Source organism: Gopherus evgoodei, chromosome 2 (genome assembly GCF_007399415.2).
Source record: "Gopherus evgoodei ecotype Sinaloan lineage chromosome 2, rGopEvg1_v1.p, whole genome shotgun sequence".
NCBI lineage: Eukaryota > Metazoa > Chordata > Testudines > Testudinidae > Gopherus > Gopherus evgoodei.
Window position 1 is genome coordinate 57,650,342 of NC_044323.1, and position 24,071 is coordinate 57,674,412.

The 24,071-nt window shown below is 40.4% G+C and overlaps 1 protein-coding gene across 1 annotated transcript in view; it reads left to right on the plus strand.

The window, feature by feature from the left end:
* The window catches only part of HDAC9 (histone deacetylase 9), a 684,467-nt gene that overhangs the window by 315,233 nt on the left and 345,163 nt on the right, over positions 1-24,071 (plus strand). The window contains 1 exon segment of the mRNA XM_030550719.1: positions 8,894-8,956. Within this exon segment, the coding sequence (XP_030406579.1) occupies positions 8,894-8,956 (63 nt within the window).

A 24,071-nucleotide genomic window follows, 5' to 3' on the forward strand; every position in this document is an offset into this window, starting at 1 on the left:
AGGAAAAATCAATTGCATATATACAAAATGGGAAATGACAGTCTTGGAAGGAGTACTGCAGAAAGGGATCTGGGATTACAGTGGATCACAAGCTAAATATGAGTCAACAGCGTAACGCTGTTTCAAAAAAAAAAAAAAGTATTAGGAGGTGTGTTACAAGCAAGACACAAGAAGTAATTCTTCCACTCTACTCTGCGCTGATAAGTCCTCAGCTGGAGTATTGTGTCCAGTTCTGGGTCCCACATCTCAGGAAATATGTGGACAAATTGGAGAAAGTCCAGAGGAGAGCAACAAAAATGATTGAAGGTCTAAAAAACATGACCTATTAGTGAAGATTGAAAAAAAATGGGTTTGTTTAGTCTGGAAAACAGAAGACTGAGGACAGGACATGATAACACTTTTCAAGTACATAAAAAGTTGTTACAAGGAGGAGGATGAAAAATTGTTCTCATTAATCTCTGAGCAGAGAACAAGAAGCAATGGGCTTAAATTGCTGCAAGAGAGGTTTAGGTTGGACATTAGGAAAAACTTCCTAACCATGAGGGTAGTTAAGCACTGGAACAAATTGCCTAGGGGTGCTGTGGAATCTCCATCATTGGAGGTTTTTAAGAGCAGGTTAGATGAACACCTGTCAGGAATGGTCTTGTTATTATGTTGTCCTGCCTTCAATGTAGGGGACTGGACTAGATAACCTGTTGAGGTCCCTTTCAGTCCTGCACGACTATGATTCTTCACTTTGCCTAATCACAGCCATAATGCATATGCACAAAGGAGAAGAATCAAGGTTGCAAAAGTACTAACTTATGACTGGTCTTTTCAAATTTTTTTTGACCTTGCAATAAATAACATTATTTTAATGTAATTCTAGATATAAAATTTAAAATTTGTGTTTTTATATATGCTCAGGTACAACAGTGATGAGCACTGGTATAATAATTTAGATAGCATGGTATGTTTCTGTTTTTATGTATGTATGCTAAAAATTAAGGCTGCCTCAAGCTAGGCACTCAAGTGCATATTTATACTCCTACAAAATATTCTGATGTTCCCTAACTAAGCCTCCCTAACTCCTGTTTGAAGTTAACTGGACCTGTGAATGCCGAGTACCACTGAAAATCAGTCCACTTATTTAGGAGCTAAATATGAATGTAGGCACCTAGGTTTGAACATTATGACCATTCTATACTGTATACTGTGTTTAACTTAGCATTCAGGTAGTATTCTGTAATACAGGATTTGCTGATTTGAGGCACTGAATATACATACTCTGAGTGGCTTAAAGGCTTTGTGACATATGTGTGACAAAAGCTTTTTCTACACTAGAGAAATTTTCTATTCTAAGTAATGTTGGTTTCCCAACCCCACTTGTCAGTCACCTCACACCCACACACAAATATGCCCCATACAATTTGCACGTGTTCCACAAAAAAAAAAAAAAAAAAAAGATTGTACTTGCTTTCCACAAGTCTAAGAATCATTGCTCTCTCAACGGTCAGTTTGCACTGTTCTTTTTCCAGTGTTGTCTGGCAGCTTAATGCACGTTTTTGGCAGTACCTTGTTTTAGTGGCCATACAATGTTTTGTGCTTTCTGAATTTCAATACCCTGAATTAAAAGGAATTTCCTTGTGACACTTTGTCACTGGAATATGAACACCACCTCCTCCTAATTCACAAGTCAGATGACAGCGACATTATTTTAATTAAATTTCAGTTATTTTATGGAAAACTTCACACTAATATTTTGTTATGGAACAGAATTAACTAGGAGGTATAGATGATGTATCTGTATTAGTGTCTGTATAAACTGTACAGCTTATTAGTACATTCCTCTTTTCCCCCCAAACCAAGACAACATTATATATGTAAGAGCAGAGAGAAAAGGAAATGGCCACTGCATCTAGAAGTCATGAAACTGATGCTGCTTTACATCTTTGTAGATGAACATGTCAATTACTTATGATCCAAGGAATCCATGTCAGGTAACATCTTAGAGTGGTCTATGAACAAGGGTGGCTCTAGGCACCAGCAAAGCAAGCAGCTGCTTGGGGCAGCCCATTTGCAGGTGCGGCAGCTAGCAGGGATCGAGCCTGGGAGCTGAGAACCACTAGGTGGCCCTGGGAGCTGTAGTTCCTTGGTTAGCTCCCTGCCTATAGAACCAGCCTTGGCGCAGGGAAAGAGCTACAGTTCCCAGCATTCCTTTGGCCACTACCAACAGGAAAGGTGAGGGGAGGAAGTATGGTAACTGAAACCTCATGCTGCAGCTTGAGCTCACTGCTAGAGCGGGATGGCACTGTGAATAGGGAAAAAGTGTGCCCAAGGAGTAGAAGGCTTTGGCCCAGATATCCCTTTCAGAAGACATCCCCAGACTGTCTTAGGGATACTGATGTGACCTCACCTTGCAGCCTCCAAAGAAAGAATTGGGTTTACTAAATGGACAGTGCCCCTCTCTATGTAAAGCTAGCAAGGGAGGTACATGGATCCCACTAGAATTTAAAACAAAAAGTAAGGGAGGGGAGGCTCTGGACCTGGGCAGCTTTAGATACAGTACCAGGCATGTAGGAGCATTTCCACTTCTGAGCCATGGAAGCAGAAATTGACTTTTTCCTTTCCAGATTTAGCTAACATTCAGAAAGGGAATCTAGCACCTGCCTTTCAGATTTGAACACCTCAAAATTCAGGATTGCTCAAGCTCAATTTGGGCAGCTGTTACTTCATTGCCCCCAAATCAAATATACTGATCCACTGTAATTTGTGATAGAAAAAGTAGATAAAATTGAGCAAGAAATGCTTCCTCGTGGTTTTTAGGACTGGAATTGCTATTTTCAACAGCCATTGGTATTTTTTTTTTTTTTAGTTGTTTAAAAGGAAGACAGTGATATTGCATTGGCAAATTCCCCATAGAAACAAAGAGTGGAACAAAAGAATAATAAAGGCACTTTGACTTTTCCTCATTTATGGAGGACAGTATTATAATATGCATCCAGATATCCTCCAATCACACAAGCTGAAAATTGTTCCACTTTACTGCAGTTCTGTAACCATATGGGAACCAATCCTGTCTGTGTTCTGTGCACATCCAAAATTCCTGCTGAATGACCCGCCCTGGGAGCAAGTCACCAGTGACCCAGGGCTGGGGCAGAAGGAGGGTGCAGGTGAGGGATGGGGGGGGAAGAGCCCAGGGCTGGGGCAGGGGGTGCAGGTGGAGGGGGCAGAGCCCAGGGTTGGGGTGGCAGGAGGTGGGGAGGGCCCTGGAAGGGGAAGAGGGGGTGCTCAGAGCTGGTGCAGCACGGGGTGTATGTGAGCCTAGAGTTGGGGCAGCAGGGGGTGCAGGTGCGGGGGAGAGCCCCGGGCTGAGGCAGCAGAGAGGTGCAGGGGGAGCCCAGGGCTGGGGTGGGGGCAGCCAAATTTTATTTTGTTTGGGGTGGCAAAAAACCTAGAGCCGGCCCTCTCTATGAAGGGTGAGTATGTCATGCACCATGTTTCAGGAATGTGGAATGGCATATGGAGTGATATACATTGAAACCACATTCATGAGATATGGCTACAGCTCTTATGGCATCATTGGGATCACCCTGAAGACTTAGATTCTTAGCCTCCACATATTCAGCTGGCTGGTGGAAGACATTGTAGACATAAAGCGCACCAATGAAGCAAAAATACAAGAGCTCTACAAAGAAGAAATGAAGTCAAGGATAGCTGCAGATCTAGGGGACAGAGAAACCCTTAGTAAGAACCTAGAGATGTGCATCAATCCTTTACACCCCACTAAGCACCCAAAGGCAATAGTAAACATTGTCGGTGGTGGAATGACACCACTATCCATCAATGTACATGACACACTTAAAAATGGAATTTGCTAAATACAAGATTTGAACATGGCTGACCAAAGAGTTTTATGACACAATACCAAAGTTAACAGAGACCCTAGCAGTGACAAAAAAAGCATGTGCAGATTGGTCCAACAAAGATATTTGATACTAACATTACCTGTTCAAGAGTGATAGGCAGCGCCACTCAGAGGACTCGGGGGCATGGGGTCTTTGGCGATGGGGGGCCCCGCCGCCGAATTGCTGCCGAAGACCTGGCACTTCGGTGGCGGGTCCCGGGGCGGAAGGACCCCCCGCCGCAGGTCTTCGGGGCACTTCAGCAGTGGGTCCCGGAGCGGAAGAACTCCCCACTGCCGAATTGCTGCTGAAGACCCGGAGCAGAAGAAGCTCCGGGGGCCTGGGCCCCGCAAGAGTTTTCCAGAGCCCCTGGAGCAAGTGAAGGACCCCACTCCAGGGCCCCCAAAAAGCTCTCGTGGGGGCCCCTGCGGGGCCTGGGGCAAATTACCCCACTTGCCCACCCCTCTGGGAGGCCCTGGTGATAGGCTTACAAGACACTTACCAGGAGTGAACATCAAGAATATTTTGTCATGTGAGTTGGCTCCTGTATCAACCTCAGGGTTCACTGGCTCTGGTGACATAAGGATTATACATGCTATGTCTAACCTATAGAAGCATACTTCACAAGAGGTCACCTGCATAATTATTGACTGTTCCATAGTTTTTGGTTAATACACTAGCCAGCAAGAGGTATCATCAAGGACTTGTAACCAGTTTCAGAAATTACGTTGAACCACAAGGCAACTGTAGGTGATGCATACCTTGTCTTTGACAGGTACAAAGACTTCAGCACAAGATTTAGCAGAGCTACAGAAACAAGCAGAGTGCATCAATTGAGTACAAGTACACAGCTTCCTCCACAGAAAGTTTACTTAACAGTAACTGATCATTTGTGCCAAATTCATACAAGACAAGAAATTTCACTAGCGACATACATTAAAGCACAAGCTAGTCATCACAGGCAGTGACAACACCCCAGCTGAAATAAACCAGGGAGATGAGGGGATCAATAGAGTGTATATGGGCACCTCTCATGAGGAAGCCAACAACATCCTTGCACAACAAAGAATGATGGTTGCAAAACATAATCCATTGAGAATATCATTATTATCAGATGATACTGACATATTTGTCTTATTCTTGCACCACTACTTTGAACAGAGTCTAACATCTTTAGTGATTTTGGAACCCCAAGTACAAGAGAGAGCTCTAATAGACATCCATGCCCCTGCCGAGCAACACCAGAACATTGTACCAGGACTGTTAACTGCCCATGCATTCTCAGGTGATACCGTAGTTTCCTCCTTTGGCCTCGTGAAAAGCACTTTGTTTGAGTTTCTGTGAGCTGGATGCTCCCTCCCTCTTCTGGATGACATCAGTGCAGCAATGCCTGATGTCACTGAAATTTATGGCTGCATGCTATGGACAATCAAATTGTGCCACCATGTCAGAAGCATTTTAGAAATCATGGGCAGCAAAAAATGGCAAATATCAACACCAAATATCAGTTCCCTACCACTAACAACTGAAGCATTTACAGTAAATGTAAAATGAGTACATCTTCAGGCATGTGTGTGGAAAAGTGCTTTGGATCCAGAGACACCAGCACTTGATCCAATGCAGTATGGATGGATGCACAATGACAGTTCCATGTCTCTGTTTTTAAAAACTGTACCAGACAATGTCATGCTTGCTTATGACAGGGTTCAAAAAAGAACTAGATAAATTCATGGAGGATAGATCCATCAATGGTTGTTAGCCAGGATGGACAGGGATGATGTGCCTAGCCTCTGTTTGCCAGAAGCTGGGAATGAGCGACAGGGAATGGATCACTTGATGATTACCTGTTCATTCCCTCTGGGGCACCTGGCATAGGCCGCTCTCAGAAGACTGGATACTGGGCTAGATGGACCTTTGGTCTGACCCAGTATGGTTTTTCTTATGTTCTCCTCCATATATTTTGAAGTTAATCAAGTACTCTTGTGAGAGTGATATGCCTTGTAAGTCTATAAGATGCAGATGTAGCAGTCCCAACCATATGGTATGCTTGCCAAGGAGGTGTAGTGTGTTGCAATGATCTGAAAAAATCAGCATTAACATTTGCAGATGAAAACGACAAGGATAAGAAATCAGTGGTATTACTCATACGCAGACACTCAACTGTAGTTTGAATGAGAGAGAACACTAGTAATCATGCATCCGACGAAGTGGGTATTCACCCACGAAAGCTCATGCTCCAATATGTCTGTTAGTCTATAAGGTGCCACTGGACTCTTTGCTCCTCTTACAGATCCAGACTAACACAGCTACCCCAATTATTCCATAAATTATTATTCTTTTGTTGGGGTGTGTGTGTGTATTGAATATTTTTTACATTAAAAAGAGTGATCACGATATCAAATGATAATTGAGGTCCATGCTTTACCCTCAATTCCCATCCTCATGTACACCTGATACTCAAAAATTATTGTTATTGACTGATATTTCAAATGTGGAATATCTGCATTTCACTCATTAGAATTCCCCTGCCTTGATTTTGTATGCCCCAAATCATGCAAACTCTTTTAATGATTATGGGTAGTGGTGAGGGTGGAATGAAAAGTCAATATTTCAGTATGCTCAGCAGTGATAGAAGGTCATCATCGGACAGATTCTTAAAATGTATGGTCTTGAGATACAGAATCTACACAAAAAAACTTGTATGGACCCTAAACCAAGGTTAACCAGAATGCAGCCAGACTGTGGATGCAGGATGAAATTGTTCCAGCAGGCCTCCTATTACTAACCCTCAGTGCATCTGTGGCCTATATAAATGTCCCAGAATCCACTTCTGGGAGCTGTGCGGGGAACTATGGGATGGTTATCGATAGGGCATTGCAACTGAAACATTTAGAACAATGCTAGTTCAAATATGTGTTTAGAACTATAATGGTTTATAAACCGAATCAATGTGACTAGTGTGGATGCATTGAACTGTCTGTGCTGAAACTCCTTCTATCCTGTTTGTTCAGTGACAAACCTGTTCTCTACACTTGACCTAAGAGCAGAATTGAATCCTCAGTTTAGTAATCTTGCACCTCCAAGAGAGAAAATAAGTATCGTTGAAATACCTCAGTGATTAGTTGAGACTCATAAGGACAATTGAAAATGTACCTCTGCTGCCTTATTTGACTTTCTAGTAGGGTAATTACTAACCTGCTGTGGTTGACTTCCCCTTCTCAGAACTGGAATATTCTGATGTACCTCTTGAGAGGTTTGTGGCTAGTTTATACTGTTCATATGGTCTATTAAAAAACTAATATGATTTGCCTAGAACAATGTTACACTATTTGTGTACACATAGCAAACTCTATATAGCAATACTGAACCAAAAGAAACCAAGTGTATATCTGTAACATTGACTTACTATCTACTTCTGTGTGTGCAAGTATAATGACCTTTGTACTTAATTAGCAAATATAATCTGCCCCATCTACCTTTTTAAATGCAAATAAACAATTCTTCGGAGTAAGAATGGATCAGGCAACAGCTACACTTGACATTGCATCACACAGTAGCTTGCAAGACGTACAGCAACATGTAGTTTTAACATTTACATGAAAGTCTAAAAGCTGCTATTTTGAGTCCACGTTTCCTTTTAAACTCAGATAACTGCAGTAAAAATTGTTTAGAGCTGAAGCTATGAGAGAGGCAGACTAGTGCAGCTCTTGTCCACATTCTAATAAATCACTAGAATAGTGCATCTCTAATATGGTACTGCAGCTGAAAACAGACATTAGGACTACATCAATCATACTAAAAATGAACAAACTGCTTATAATGAAAGTGAAAAAATGCCCCCCCCACCGCAGTCTGATAGGTTTCAGAAGCCACTGCTTCTGAGCTTACTGTAGGACCTGAAACTAAAAGACAGCAGCAAGATTCTAGTGCTACAGCCAAGTGCAGTGTAGCCAGAGAAACAGGCAACAAAAATAGAATGCCAGGATTGCTGTGCGTGGGTGAGGCAGAAACCACATTATGAGCAAAAGCTTCCAGTATTATTTTAGAACCAATCCAGAGCCCTTCTCATTTTGTTCTCTTTTCACAAAATACTCATAGGGAGGATCGAAGGAGAAAGAAATCAAACATAAATCTAGAATTTTAATTTATATTCCCCTTCTTCTTTTTTTGCTTGAAAAGCTACTCAATTTGTGCACAAATAAGTTTTACAGTGGGAAAGGGTTAATTACTTTTGAGGATTGGCAAGAGAATTGCAGTTTGAAAGATAGAGACTGGACAGCTGTGTTTGCTGTGGTATTTTTAAGTGCATTAATGCAGGCTCCAATCACTGGGCCATGCTTGACCTATTTTTGGCTCAGGCTGGCCATTGTTCTATTTCTGTTGCCTGTGGGCCACACTGTTGTTGATTCATATGCAAATGAGTTATCACTAGCTTCAGCCAACTTTGCAGAGACACAGAGCAAGGGAGATAGAGAGAGAGGAGAGACCGAGAGGAGAGAGAGAAAGGAGGAGGGCACAGAGACAGAAACACTTGTCAAGGCTGAGGGTAATTGAAACTAAGCCCTTAGGGGCTGAAGTCGCTGGAAACGGTGCTTATTTGGTTTTATTTTTTGAAGTGGCTTTATTCTCCCCACCCCCCACTCCCCCAAGAAAGCCTGAAGCACAAATACGTTTCTTCATCCACCTGCTGTTGGCTTCCAGAACACAACTATTCCAACTCAGAGGTGCATAGCCCACTGAGTCCTTCTTATTATTTTGCAGCAGACTGGGGCAGAGTAAAAATGGATTGTCCTTTTGTTTTTTAAATAGATATTCATTCAAATGCTTAAATATTGTTGATTACCAAAGTCTATTATTTCTCCCACCCCACTGTGAAGGAGGTAGGATTAGAGAGGGTCGCTCCTGACGCCTCTGTATGGTACAGTGATGAATCTTTCATGTAGCTGAAGTACAGACTGATTGGAATATGCTGCAGACAATTTACGAGAGCGAATCGTGTTTTTCCTCAGATGGAGTTTCTGGACGTGAACAGCTCTTTGCTCAGCAAAGAATGCACAGTATGATCAGCTCAGGTAAGAGGCAGTTCAATAACTAAGCCTTCTCTGTCTGGAGGGTGACTTTCTCAGGAAATACAAACTGTCACAGAAAAGGACTTCTGCTTTAAAGAATTGGTTCTATTTCAAGTTCTTTTATTCCACTTCTTATTATAGATTATCTGTACAACAATATTTTTTGGACACTTGCTGCTGCTGTTGTGGTTTTCTTTTAAGGCTACTGCTTCCAAGCAGAAAGAAAACTAGCAAGTAAAATACAGTGTGGTTTTTTTTCTCCTCTTGTTCTGTGATGGCAAAATGGGGCTTGCAATGATCACAGGTTCAGTCAGAACGAGACTCCATCAAACAAGACCTTATCAGCAGGCTGCAATTCATATAACCCATCTTAGTTAGTTTTGTTCATATATAATTTTGTAAGCAGCAATAGGTCTATTTGTAAGTTTCTTTTTCTCAGGTTTACAGACAAAGAGTTTTCTGTAGAAGTCCTTTTCTGTTTTCATAATGTTGTCATCTTTGATTACTCTAAAGTAAGTCTGTGTCTTTCTTATATAGGGCTCATGTTACTTTAAACATATTACTTTACTTTAAACCTGTTTGTACCTTTAAACATATTTGGGAACCTTGGCAATGCCAGTCAGATGTAAAATCGGTGTCACTGAAAAGTTGGATGTGTTTTTAAAGCAGGTGTTTTAAAGCTGCAATTACAGAATAATGGATATTATCTCCCAGTTTTGAAGACCTTGTATTTTCTAGTTTCTGTAGTATCTGTGTTTTAGACCTCACAAATGATGCACTGAAAATTTAATTAAGCTGCAAAAGTTTAATAAGATAACTTAGTAAAAGAACCCAGAGCGCAAGTCAAATTTGGTGTCTCTCTGGTTAACACTGTGTGGTTCTGGCTTACAGTGCTTCACTTCAATATGCTTTTGTACACAATGTTATCTGCCTTATGTGCTTTCAACTCCTTGTTTCTGGTTCTCTTTTATTAGTTTGTAAAGTTGGCTTTGCATAAGACCTGCATGTGAAATGTGCGGTGAATTGCTCACATAGAATTCAATCTTAGTTAACCCCCCAAAATGGTCACAAAACTTGGCAGTGCTTCCCACTTTCTGAAGTGTGAGCATGTCTGAAAGAACCCATGCCTGGTCTAACGTTCATACCCTTGGTCCACCTGTTGAACCTTCTCTAATTAGAATATATATTTGATATCTGCTTCCTTTCCTGTTTTGTGGACAGGGATAAGGTGAGAGTTGTATTTGTGTCGTACTGGGATGGAACTGAAGAGCAGAATAATGGTTTCAGACATTAAAATAAATTATAATGTTGTGAGAGTTTGTCAACTGGGAATGCCTGCCTTTTCAGCCAAGACATATACATGTTTTTAAAGCACAGTAAATAATTTCCTTTTCAGAAAACCCAGGCCACCTAGAAATAATTATATATTGAGAGAAGTGATGAAAGACTGAAGAACTGCTTAAATGCAATCTCAAGCTTGGAGATAATGGAATGGGAGAGGGAACTTTTGACCAGTACTGCGTAATATTGTCCATTTTCTCTGTTGTAAGGCTTTTTTCCCTCTCATTGTGACTCCGTTTTTGGTCTCCTCTTCAAGAATTTCCAAAGCTGTTTCTTTGTGTTTTGGGAATAGGTTTTGTACCACTGGTACCAGGTTCCTTGTTTAAAAAAAAAATCTGGGGTAAATTTGTTCATAATGTAAAGGTTTAAGCACTGGCTCAGACTGTGGATAGGCACTGAAATTTCTGTCGAGCTTTCTCACAACTCTGCCAAGCCACCTAAATGTAGACCTGTTGTTATAGTCACTGGCCTACTGTGCACAGATCAATAGTTGCATGGTGGTTTTGTAATGGGCACCGACATAACCCAGAGATCAGACTAGGATCACGCTTTTCATTTTCATTTGCAAAAAAGCCAATTTTGAACCCAGTCTTACAGAGGTGGAAAGTTAGTGCATAGCCCATCGTGGTGCCTTGAACTACCAGTCAGTACCATTTGAATAACAGCAGTTATCTGATTTGGAATCCAAGAAGAGCTGGTACTTTTCTATGAGATTATAGCTCTACTTTCCTGCCTTGGAAACAAGAATGTCAGATAACGTTTGATTTTTATCTGGTATTGTTAGAGCCATGTAACATATAAAACTTTTTCTGAAGCAACAGATAATGTTTTAATTTCTTCCTTTCTTATTTGGGAGACAAAAGACTATTTTCCAGGTGAAGGCTTTTTAAAAGTTACTTTGTTTAAAACAGAAACATTTTTCAGTATTTACGCTGACCTTTAAAATACACAAATAAAATACAACTAGTTGACATTTTGCATAGTCTGCAGTTTAATCCATTTCATGTGCGACTAGAGGTCCTGTGGTGCTGTTGGGTGACCTCTACACCTTTTGACTTCAGGAGTTTGCAGAATCAGGCCCTATAATTTGGTATATGACATTCTCCATATGTAGGCTGATGTTTTACAGAACTTATGGGAAATGTCACAACAATAGATAAAATCTAATAAAACACTAAGGATCCTTATATTTCTGAATTAGAAATACACCTCCCTTTTGTTCTATAATATTGTATCACACTGTTATGCAACAAATAATAAATGAGATGCTGCTATACCTTCATGTTATTTAAAATGAAAACACTCCCCCTTCCCATTTCTCAAACTTGTGAAAGATATCTGTGTCAGCAAAGCCTGTTCTACTGCTTATAGGAGAAAGGAGTTGCCTCTCTAAGGCTGCTAGGGTGCTTGCTATATGGCTGTGCTAGGGTGGCTAAAATGTCAGCCAATTGTAGTGGGTTTTTTTGTGTGTATCTGTTTTCTCATGTAGACATGTGTAACGTCCATTCCTAATAATGAGCTACACGTATTTATCATAAGAGACTAGACCTCTAAATATTTACACTGTGCACTCTTAATCCTTCAGAAATCTAAGAATTAGCACAAATTTAGCACTCACTTAATGAATTTTTAGATTTGCAAATCTCCATATTCACTGTGCACGCATTCCTCAGCTCTATTTTTAAGATAGATGGAGTCAACCCCAAAGGAGATACTTCCAATGGGCATCTGATATGTATTTGCAAACCAAACTGTCTGAGAAATTTCTAAGAATACTAGGCATATGAAATGCTCCTGTCATGTGAAAGAGCACTTCTGGTATTCCCTTAATTACTGCTTTGCCTGCCTGCCTCCATCTCAGCCTGTATATCACATTATGAATGGGATGATCTGGATAGGTACCAATCAAAAGTATAATCATGAATGGGACAATCTAGATAGGCACCATATCAAGACGCTATATAATTACAAACACCTACACCCTGTCAGACAATAAAAATATCAGCGATCTTGAAAAAGACTGTATTATATGTTAATGTATGGTGCTCTTTGCTCTGAAACGCACTAAGTAGTACCCAGCAGGTTTCTTCAACAAGACAATATTGATTAAAATTATGGTATTAAATATGTATTTTATCCATAAGAAAGTGAACTTTTCTCTCTCTCTTTCTAAGGAAAAAATACTTCATCTTGTTAATTTCCCCACCAAAAATGGGAAAAGTGTGTTGAGTCAAACTGATCTCTAGTGAAAGGCCTGTAAGCTTAACAGAGCAAGGTAAATAATTTGCCCAGGACAATAATAACTGATGTTTAATACTACTACTAAGCTTTTTTAGAGCAGGGCAAAAAAGTTGCAGTGAACAATTGGACTAAATGGAGTTTAACCAGTGATTAATTTGGCCTTTGTGTAGAGAGGAGATGTAGATTTACCGTGCTGTGAGGACTGAAGAGAAATGGTTTTGAGAAGTAAACCCAAGATCATGAATCCTTTTAGTCATTAACTATTCCTTGCTATTTTTTAAGAAGTGTAGGGATGTTGGTCCAGCTTTCCTGGCCATATTCCAACATGGATGCCTGCATTCTTCCTCTCTACACTCTACCTGCATTTGTATTTGGATAAAGACTTCGTCTCTTCTGATCGTATACTGTTGTGTTGTGCTTACAAGCCTGGTCAAACCTCAAAAAGAGCTTGAGTTCTAAGCCTCAATGTGCCATTGACTTGCTGGCCCTGGACAAGTTACATAACTTGGTACAGGTCAGTTTTTCCCATAAAATCAGGAAAATAATTCTTACTTATCAGCTTGTAAGCATGTTCCTTATGGAGTAAAATAATTCAGAATGACTTATTCAATTAACATAGCCTGTCTATCTGCTTCCAAAATATCTGCAGTTTCCTGAAATCTAGTCAGTGCATATATTGTCAAATATTTTACTCTGTGGTTTGATCAAGAAATTCAAGTCGCATTGCTTAGAGGTGAGTGGTGGAATAAATCACGTTTGTTGTTTCACTAGCATCTGTGACTTTGAAATCCACTTCCCAGGGCCAAGAAAACTCAGTTACTCAAATGTTTTTGCACAGTGAATGCAAAACGATCATAAGGATGGCTGAATCCAGTTCATTTGAAGATTTGCTCTAATACAGTCGTTCTCAACCAGTGGCCTGGGGCCTCCTGGGGGGCTGTGAGCAGATTTCAGGGGGGCTGCCAAGCAGGGCCAACGTTAGATTCGCTGGGACCCAGGGCAGAAACCTGAAGCCCCACCATATGGGGCTGAAGCCTGGGCCCCTGAACCCTGCCATCCGGGGGTGAAGCCAAAGCCTGACCAATGGAGCTTTGTGGGCACCCCTGTGGCGTGGGACCCCAGGCAATTTCCCTGCTTGCTACACCTTAACACTGGCCCTTGCTTTCATATGCAGAAAAACAGTTGTTGTAGCACAGGTAGGCCAGAGAGTTTTTATAGCATGTTGTGGGGGAGGGGAGCCTTAGAAAGAAAAAGATTGAGAACCCCATCTCTAATATTCATGGAAAACTTGAATTATTTGTCCATTTCAGTTAGATACCATATAGCATTTTACACTGGTAAGGGGCTGTACGGCTCTTATCTTGAGGCAATGGTACGGTGGCTATTAAAACACTATTGTGAGAGAGAACACTTGATGTTTCCTTGAACTTGTGCTATTTGGCTCTCGCTAGAGCTCTGGAAAGAGGATAAGCAGAAGAGCTGAGCAATAAGCATGCTCTAAGAAACAGAGAATATTTTGCTGCTGTAGAAATGAAACCCAGAAACTCTTTAAAGCATCCAGAATTTTTCTGCCAAGGGAATCCATTTCTGTCCCACAGACTCAAAGGGAGAAAATAGGATCTATTCAGCGTTATGGCTGTTTAAATTCCGAGGCCTGCCATCACCTTTAATGGAATTAGAAGATCCAAAGTACTATGGATCCTGCAGTCCTCATGCAGAGAAAACTCCATTAACTTCAGTGGAAGTTTTGCTGCTCTAGGGCTGCAAGACTGGACATTGATACTGCAATGAGCTGTGTGAACAGCCAAGGGGAACAGAAAGCACCTGCTAGGTTGGCCCCATTCTGAGTAACACTGATTTTGGACTTTACCATTCCTAAAAAAGGGTATGGAATTGAGCAATCCTAATTTCATCATGTGTCTTGCGATATTTGGTGTTTTTCTTAAAGCCTTAGCTCCTGGATTCCTGAGATTATATGAAAATCTCAGTTTTCTCTTAATTTCTAGTTCTCACAATTATGGAGAAAAGTGTGATAATATGAACCCTTAAAGGCACAAAAAACAAAAGAAAAAAACAGATTCAGATAAAAACAATCCAATATGTAATATTTTTTAAAAAAACTTTTAAGCCATTCTCTTGATTTCTGAGTGCTTGGCATTGAAAGTATTGCAGCTGCTACTTGACTGAATTGCAGGTACTCACTGGTACCAGCAACAATTCTCTGTAGTGTGCAGTGCATGATAACTTTCAATAGAGGAGGACTTAAACTCTTTCCGGTTTTTTGCCTTTATTATTTTAGCTATATGTATTCAAATCTTCAGCTCTACTTCATAGATTGGTATGTATTGCACTTAAAAGCAGACAGTGTGAACCAAAATCATACCTGTATATGAACCCACTGATTTCATGCACTGAGTGCAAGAAGAGAATTTGTCCCATTCAATATACAATTTGCATTGTCATAGCTTTAATCAAACTTCCATTTCTGCATTAAATATTCTTTCCCTTTCTCTTGCACAGTGTTTGTGGAGAAAGCAAAAGCTGTGAGAAGGCAGAATGACTGACCATGTAGTATGCAAACATTAATACACATCTGTGTGTATGTGTGTGTGTCTGTGCATGTGTATGTATTTCCCATATGATGCTTCAGATGGCATGACATAGTAACCCAGTGTAAACTAGTACAGTTTCTGTTGGTAAAAAACCCAAAACAACCCAAAAGCATTCTGGGGAAAGAAGATGGCAGATTATTGTTAAATCGATGAAAATCTAACATGCCCTCTATTGTGGATCTCTTTAGCAGGCTGACTCCAATGGGTCAGTTATTCTTAGCCTAGTTATTTTCATCTTGTGGCATTACAGGTCTAAGATTAGCCTGTTAGGCATTATCATTCCATCTGAGTTACCTCTTAATATAACTCTACACCGGAATGATTATTTATAGACAGAGCATTCTGTCATTTTTGGGTTATTTCTAGTAGTTTAAATAAAGAAGAGAAACATTCAAGAAAAACCACAGATTCCTTCCTGCTGCCAAAACAACATGATAACAGCCTGCTAAGGGGCGATGATATCGTTTAAAATGTGTGCTTATAGCAGATGCGACATCCCGTTCATCTCCACCACTTCAGCTAAAAAGAGATGCCCTAGGATAGTGCTCTCTTCTGCACAGGCAGAGAAAGGGGTCCAAATTAATGCACCATGTCACAGAGAACATAAGATTTCAGTTGACAATGACAACAAGGGACAGCCAGGTTCTATTTTTAGGGGTAAGCACTGTCAAGCTCTGTGTTCAGTGTGAACATGTCACACATACACAGCTCCTCTAGCATCGACCTTTCTAGTGAAAACTCATTAACCACAATACAAATGTCTTCAATTCAGTTACATGCCAGTGTGCACTGAAATTCTCTATGCAAAGACACAGTGGTCAGCTTCCGTTCTTTGACACAGTTTAGCAAACCACTTCCTACTGCCCCTAAAACATGCATGCTTACCTGAACAGCTTCAAATCCTACATGAAGAGCTATAGGTCATAACTATGATGGGCTAAATTCTCCCCTTGCTTACACCCATAGAACCCTACTGAAGTTGGTCTGGTTGCACAGGTGTAACGAAGGGCAGTAGTAGGCTCAGTGTAGCTTTTGGAGGCAATGTAAGAAGAAAGAATGAGGATAATGTAACAGCTCTATAGGTACATGTTGCTCAGGGAGCTGGTGAAATATACTGCAGTAATATCCAGGGACATCATCATAACAGTCTAACAAACTTTCCCCCCAAATTAAACAGCTTATTGTGACCCCTGTGCACATTCCTGACTAAACAAAATGTCCCTGGGCTATATCCATTTTGGAATGCAAGTGTTTAAAAATACCTGAAAAAATGGTAGCATCCATGATACGGTCTGGCAATGCTGCATTAATGCTTAATTTATATAGTATATGATAAGTAGTACTTTTTTTGGTCAGATATGCAGTTTTGTACATTACTTTAAGGCTACATTGGCATTATCATCTGAACATAGCTGATACATCTGCTTTAGTTGTTTTGTGTCTCCTGATTATAAACCACTTACTGCTTCGGGAAGTGTTTAAACATGACAAGAGCTTCAAGAATTCAGGCCCTTTCTTGATGAGGGTGCTTGAAATGCAGGATGGTTCATTCTAATGATAGCACATTCCTTCTTGTATTGAGACTGCATATAATCAAAATGAGACAAGACCAAGTACAAAATGAATTATTTCAAAATGCCAATTTTTTAAATCATGTTTTTACAATCAAAGGTTATTGTTCTCTCCCATGGTGCATGCAGCTGGAGGTATGCGTTCCCCAGGGAGGAATGATAGCTATTCAATGTATGTGCAGCCTGGAATGGAATAATAAAAAAGCTTAATGTTAATTTAATAATTTCCCCCATTTGTTCTGTTCTTAATCCAAGTTTCTTTTTTCTTTCTTTGTGCCCAATGCCAGAGCCCTGTTGGTGTTGAGCAGTAACAATATTGCAGGGATGAGGGCTATAGCCTCTAAATGCCAAATGTTATGCAGTAACTGTGTTTGGTTTGTGCTGCTCCTGCATGCAACCCACAGTAAATATGTTAGCAATTGACTTTATTACTTAAGTCCTTCATAACTCCACTCTCTACTGAGAATATTTTTTTAGTCCTCTTAATCTACCTGTGTGATCCCTAGGTTCACCAGTCGTTTTGAAAGGCATGGCTTTTTCCTTGAACTGAATCAATATTATATTTTCATGGGTCTAAAATAATCTAAACAACCAGTCTCAATCTTCTAGACTGTTATTTTTGACAGTCAAATTAAAAATGACCTTGAAACTATTTAAAATGCATGCGAAAAATGTATGAATTACAACAAAAAACTTGAAATACATTTAAACACAGGCTTTTGGGGAGTTTATTCTCAGATAAATAATTTAATGTCAGAGAGATTTAATATCTTGAAGCACAAGAAAAGATGTATGAGGTAGAAAGAAAAGATTGCCAGTATATGTATTTATTAATAAAAGTAGCAGGACAGGTGTATAGCATATTTTCCTTAAGGGTTTATGCCATTATTTCTTGTCATTGTTTCATTAAGACATTTTTCATACAATGACTTTTTTTCAGAGAAAGGACAACAATGTACATTTTTAAAGATTGAGAATAGTTTCCATTGAAATAATTTCAGCCTCGGCAATAGTATTTAGCTCTCATGTATATTTCTTCAGGTAATATGATAGATTAAGACCCCAGATGGAAAGTGGTTGGAAAAGGATGGGAGAGGTTAAGAAACATAGTACTTGGAGCAAAAAGGTTAACATTATAAGTGCACCTCCAGAAAATGTTAAATGTTGCTGCCGGGGAGGTTGGTAAAAGAACTGAAAAAGAAAGGGAATTGCATAGGAAGTGGAAAAGGGAGATTGAAATACACATTAGCCATCCAGGAAAGGGAACCTAAAATAAGAAAGGGGAACTAACTACATTTAACTGAAAGAATAGAGGATCTATACAAAAAATGGAAAATTATGAATAACGCAAGGGAAAATTGAGCGCATTATAAAATAAGCAAAAGTTGTAAGGGCCAAATTCAGACATACATTGATTTTCTCCCAAACAGTTGTACATTAAGGCTGCAAAAGCAATTAATTCTGAGCCAATATTGAGGCATCCCTCTCCCCACCTCATATAGCGTTTTGGCAGGACAACACCGACTTGTCTAGATGAACAGTTAGTGTGCAGCAAGCTGGGATGTAAATCTACTTCGCATGAGTATGTGGACACTAACTGTCCATGTGGTCCCTACTACCATTCGCTAAAAGTTCAGTAGTGTGGTTTGATCTACTCTGTTTTGAAACAAGAGTAGATGAAAGCTCAGAGGAGAACTTTTAGTGCACATCTGCAGAGTCCACATGGACAGTTAAAATGTGGCAAGGTAGTATAAAATAGATTTATACTCCATCTTACCATGAACCTATTTGTTGATCTAGACAAGCCCTTAGTTACCTGTCTAGTATGGGGTGCATAGGACTATGGGGACATTACAGGTGTCACAATGTGTGGGATACATCCCTAGGCTCCTTCTTGGAATGCAGCTTGGCATTCATAGAGCACCTACAGAGCAGATTCTCCATAGGTTTGTGGGGACATAGAATTAGACCAGAACACTTACACTCATTTCTCCTCCCCTTCATCTTTTTTGGCCCGTTAGAATTTTGCACTCATTTGCTATTTTTATGCTGATTTCAACACACAAAGGCTAATACTGAGGCAATCGGAAAACGTTATGCAGGAAGCAAGGAAATTGCAAGTGACAATAGTAGAGAAGCCACGAGCAAAGTGGAAACAGAGATAAGAAAAGCTACTGTAACTAAGATTAATATAGGAGTGACGCTGCAGATGAATAAATGGTAGTGATACTGACCTTGCAAAGGCTCATGGACATGCAAGAGACTCTGGGGGATACATCTACACCACAATAGTCAGGGGTGTGGTTTGCACCTTGTATCAACGTTCCCATGCTCACTTTAATCTAGCTAGCTCTCTAAAAATAGAATTGAGGACATAGCAGCATGGACTTCATTGTGGGCTGCACAAGTGATTACATACCCTGGAGGGTAAGGCAGGCTTGTGCAGACTGTGCTGTCTCATCCTGACTGCTCCTTTTATTGAGCTAACTAGATTAAAGTTATTATGAGTACGTCTACATGGGCTGCAAATCACGTCCTTGACTTCAGTGCAAATGTAGCCTAAGGCTCAAGGGTTAGGTGAGCTCAAACAAGCTTGCTAAGGCTTGTGAGTGGGGCCAATGATTCTCCTAAGGTTATTTGGTAGTTCTCCCATTCTGTAGGCTTCAGTAGATCAACAGGAAGAGGGGAAGCACCATAAACCTACTTTTCTGTCCAGTCACCCTCTACTTGCAGACATTCTCAGTCTGCAGCTGTGATGGATTCTTCATTACTGGCAATGTTTCAATCACAATTGGATATCTTTCTAAAAAGGTACTGTGTAGTTCAAACCATAGGTGCTGACTCCACGGAAAATATTGGTGGGTGCTGAGCACCCACCGGCAGCTCCCTGTGGCCCCGCCCCCTGCTCCAACTCGCCACTTTTGCGAGCACACCGCGCGTCCTGCTTGTCCTCCCTCCAAGCCCTTGCACCATGACACAGCTGATTCGCAGGGCAGTGAGGGAGGGGAGAGGAGGGAGAATGCCACATGCTGGGGGAAGAGGCGGGGCCAGGGTGGGGATTTGGGGAAGGGATCCAATAGGGGCAGGGAGGGGGTGGCATTAGGGCAGGGGCTTTGGTGACGAGGTTGGAATGGGGGAAGGGCCAGGAGCGGGGATGGGGTATTATATTTTATTTTATAGGAGAAACAAAACTGATGACAGCATACAGTAGTGACACACTCTACTCAGCTGTGAAACTCCATCATCTGCTGGCCACACTTATGTCTAAGATTTTGTCTTCTCCAACCGAGAAGGATTTGTATTAAGAAACTCCTTTGTATTCAACTAGGACTTTACAACTTGCTTCTCTTTGAGGAATGGTCCCTTTGGAAGATCTCACCGAGTCACCTGAACTCTGCTGCCCTTGACTGAGGTCTAGTTTACACTAGAAAATTAAGTTGGCTTAACTATGTCATTCAGGGGTGTGAAAAATCAAAGCCCTGGAACAGCATAGTTAAACCAACCTAACCCCCAGTGTAGACAGTGCTAGGTTGATGGAAGAATTCTTCCATCAACCTAGCTGCTGCTTCTCAGGTAGGTGGGTTATGGAGTTAATGTCTACACTGAAGTACTACAGTGGCACAGCTGCTGTAGCATTTCAAATGTAGACAAACCCTGAGTGCCTAGAAAAAGCACTCCTCAAACTTTAATTGTTAATTTATGTATGAAAAGAACAGAGCTTAGTATGTCACACCTAATTAACACCTTATTAAACACCACTTAATCACATGGCCCTTCCCCATTAAGTGGAATGTGTGCTAATACTGTCCTGATTAATGAGGCACCATTGTTGATTATTCATAGGCTAAATTTCAGGATGTCCCAGTAAGAAGAAAAGACTATAATAAGACTTTAGTTTTATATAGCCCACTTGACCCTAAAGTGAGGATTACATCAGCTTCACTGAACTGCAATAATCTCAGTTATAGTGGAGATAGCCAATAACTGGAGCACAAGACCCTGCACAACAATGGTGGGGAGGGACAAGTAGGACTTTGGTACAAAAAAAAGCCTCCATTACCAGTTTGTGTATCTTCTTCCTCATTTTCTATTTACATGTGTTCTTTCTGAGAAAATGTTTTTGCCAGACATTTTTCCAGTCCAATCCCCCTGTTCCTTCTCAGCTTCTCTAACTTGCTAATGCCCCTCCCCGTCATATGTATCGTCACCTTTCTAGACAATCTGGAAAGTAATAGAGCTAAAATGCAGGGATGAATATGCTGCCCCATATGGCCTCTAGCTGGAGTAGCACTGAATAACAATGCATATATGAATTGCATCATGCAGAAGCCCACATATCAGCAAACACAGGTCAAAAGGGGCATATTCTGTAGTGCACCAATCATTGTTTAATTCCCAAATCTTGATTTTCAAGGCTGTCAGTTGATTGTGCCTAAACTACTTTTACTAACTGCACGTCTTCCTTGACCAAGACTTCCCAAGACAGTTATATTCATCCCTGTGAAACTCTCAGCAGAGTGTGTTAAACTGATCAGAGCTGGAGACAGAGCCTTTTTGGTGGCTGGCCCATTGTGGCGGAATGCCTTTCTACACGAGCTGAAGATGACCACAGATATAACCACAGTCAGGGCAATATGCAAGACTCACTTCTTTGTCTTAGCTTTCCCAAAGCTCTAATGAGAAACATAGACATATAAAACTAATAATAACAATAACCATTTTTCCTGCTTTTGGAATTGCTTGAGAGAAGAACTGAAACACAAGCGTAGTGATATGCTCAAAGGTTCTTCCTGGCGTAGGAAAGAGCTCAGTTTCCTCTTTACTCCCACTCTTTTTTAAAGTGTGGTACCCATAACTGGACACAGTACTCCAGCTGGGGCCTCACCAGTGCCAAGTATGGAGGAATAGTTACCTCCCACGTTTACGTTTGATATTCCTATTAATATACTCCAGAATAGCCTTTTTTGCAACCACAGCACATTGTTGGCTCATATTCATATAACTCCCAGATGCTTTTACTAGTTTATTCTAATTGTTCCTCATTTTGATTTGTGCATTTGATTTTTCCTTCCTAAGTGTAGTATTTTGCACTTGTTTTTATTGAATGTATTGTTTTACTTGTTGATTTCAGACTAATTCTCCAATTCATCAAGGTCATTTTGAATTCCAAATTTCTTGCAACCTATCCCAGCTTGCTGTCATCTGCAAATTTTATAAGCGTACTCCATTCCATTATCCAAGTCATTCATGAAAATATTGAATAGTACCAGAGCCAGGACATGCCCCTGGGGGACCCCATTAGATACATCTTCCTACTTTGACAGTGTCATAAACAGATAGCTAAGGATTAATGTCTTTTTCACCTATAAAGGGTTAACAAACAGTGACCTGCCACACCTGACCAGAGGAGCAATCAGGAGACAAAATATTTTCAAATCTCTGTGGAAGGAAGCCTTTGTTTGTGGCTTTTTTGGGTTTTGCTTTGTTCTCTCTGGGCTCTGAGAGTGACCACACGTACCTACAGGCTCTCTAATCTTCTATTCCAATTTTGTAAGTATAAAGGTAGAAAGGTGGTATAGTCTTTTTATTTGTTTTCCTTTATTTGCAAATGTGTGTTTGGCTGGAAGTATTTTAAATTGTATTTCTATTGGAGGAGGCTGTTTCTCCAATTTCTTAAGCTGACAGACCCTGTAACTTTTTACCATCTAAATTGCAGAGATAGACCTTTTACTTTTTTCTTTCTTTTTATTAAAAGTTTTGCTTTTAAAACCTATCTGATTTTTTTCCCCTTGTTGAGGCTCAAGGGAATTGAGTCTGTACTTAACAGGGAAGGAGAAGGGAGGGGAAGGGTGGAATCCCTTTGTTTTAGATTCACGGAGCGTGAATCTGTCTCTCTCTCCAGGAGACCTAATTTCTCTGTGTTGTGATTCAAGGGGTTTGAATCCCAGTAATCTTCCAGGGTAACCCAGGGAGGGGAAGGCTGACAAAGGCAACGGTGAGGAAAGGGGTTTACTTTCCTGGTGTTAAGATCTAGGGGGTCTGGGTCTTGGGGGTCCCCAGGGAAGGTTGTGGGGGGACCAGAGTGTATCAGGCACTCGAATTCCTGATTGGTGGCAGCTTATCAGATCTAAGCTGGTAATTAAGCTTAGAGGAATTCATGCTAGTACCCCAACTTCTGGACTCTAAAGTTCAGATTGGGGAAAGATACTATGACAGACAGCAAACAATTACTACTACTCTTTGAGTGTGGTTTTTCAACCAGTTTTGCACCCACTTTGCAGTTATATCATCTAGACCATATTTCCCTAGTTTGCTTATGAGAATGTCATGTGGGACAGTGTCTAAAGATTAACTAAAATCAAGATCTATTACATCTACAACTTCACCTCTATCCAGGAGGCCATTAATCCTGTCAAAGAAGGAAATTAAGTTGGTTTGGCATGATTTGTTCTTGGCAAATCCATGTCACTCTTTTATCCTCTAGGTTCTTACAAACTGATTGTTTAATCGTTTGTTCCAGTGTCTTTCCAGGTATCAGAGTTAGGCTTCTGGTCTGTAATTCCCTGGATCCTCTTCGTTTCCCTTTTTAAAGATGACTACTATGTTTGCCCTCTCCCAGGCCTCTGGGATTTCACCTGTCCTCTAAGGGTTCTTGAAGATACTTGCTGATGGTTCTGAGATTGCTTAAGCTAGTTCCTGAAGTACCCTAGGGTGAATTTTGTCAGGTCTTGCTGACTTGAATACATCTAACTTATCTAAGTAGCCTTTTCTTTCCATATTCTGCCTTGTAGTTCTTCTTCCTTGTTGTTAATATTAGTTGTGTTAAATATCTGGTCAAAATTAATGTTTTTAGAAAACACTGTAGCAAAACATGCAGCCTTTCTTGATGTTATCTGTAATTAGCATATCTTCCCAGCTAAGTAGTGAACCTACAACTTCCTTCGTCTTTCTTATACTCTTAATGTATTTATAGAACTACTTCTTATTACATTTTATATCCCTTGCAAGGTGTAACTCATTTGTGCCTTAATCTTTTTGATTTTGTCCCTACATGCCTATACTTTTCTTTGTATTTATTCTTAGCAATTTGCCCTGTTTCCACTTTTTGTAGGATTCCTTTTTGATTCTCAGGTTATTAAAAAGTTCTTGATGCAGCCATATTGGCCTCTTACTGTTCTTATGTTTATTTCCAGTTTAAGGCCCCTTTATAGTGCCGAGCAGTGAAAAGAGGCCCTAGTATAAATGAGAATCAGATTTATAATTTTTTCACTCTTTCTTCATCTGGAAGTTTTTCCATGTCTCTGAGAAATTTTTCATCCAATTTGTACCTTTTTTTTTTATCGTTGCTGTCTT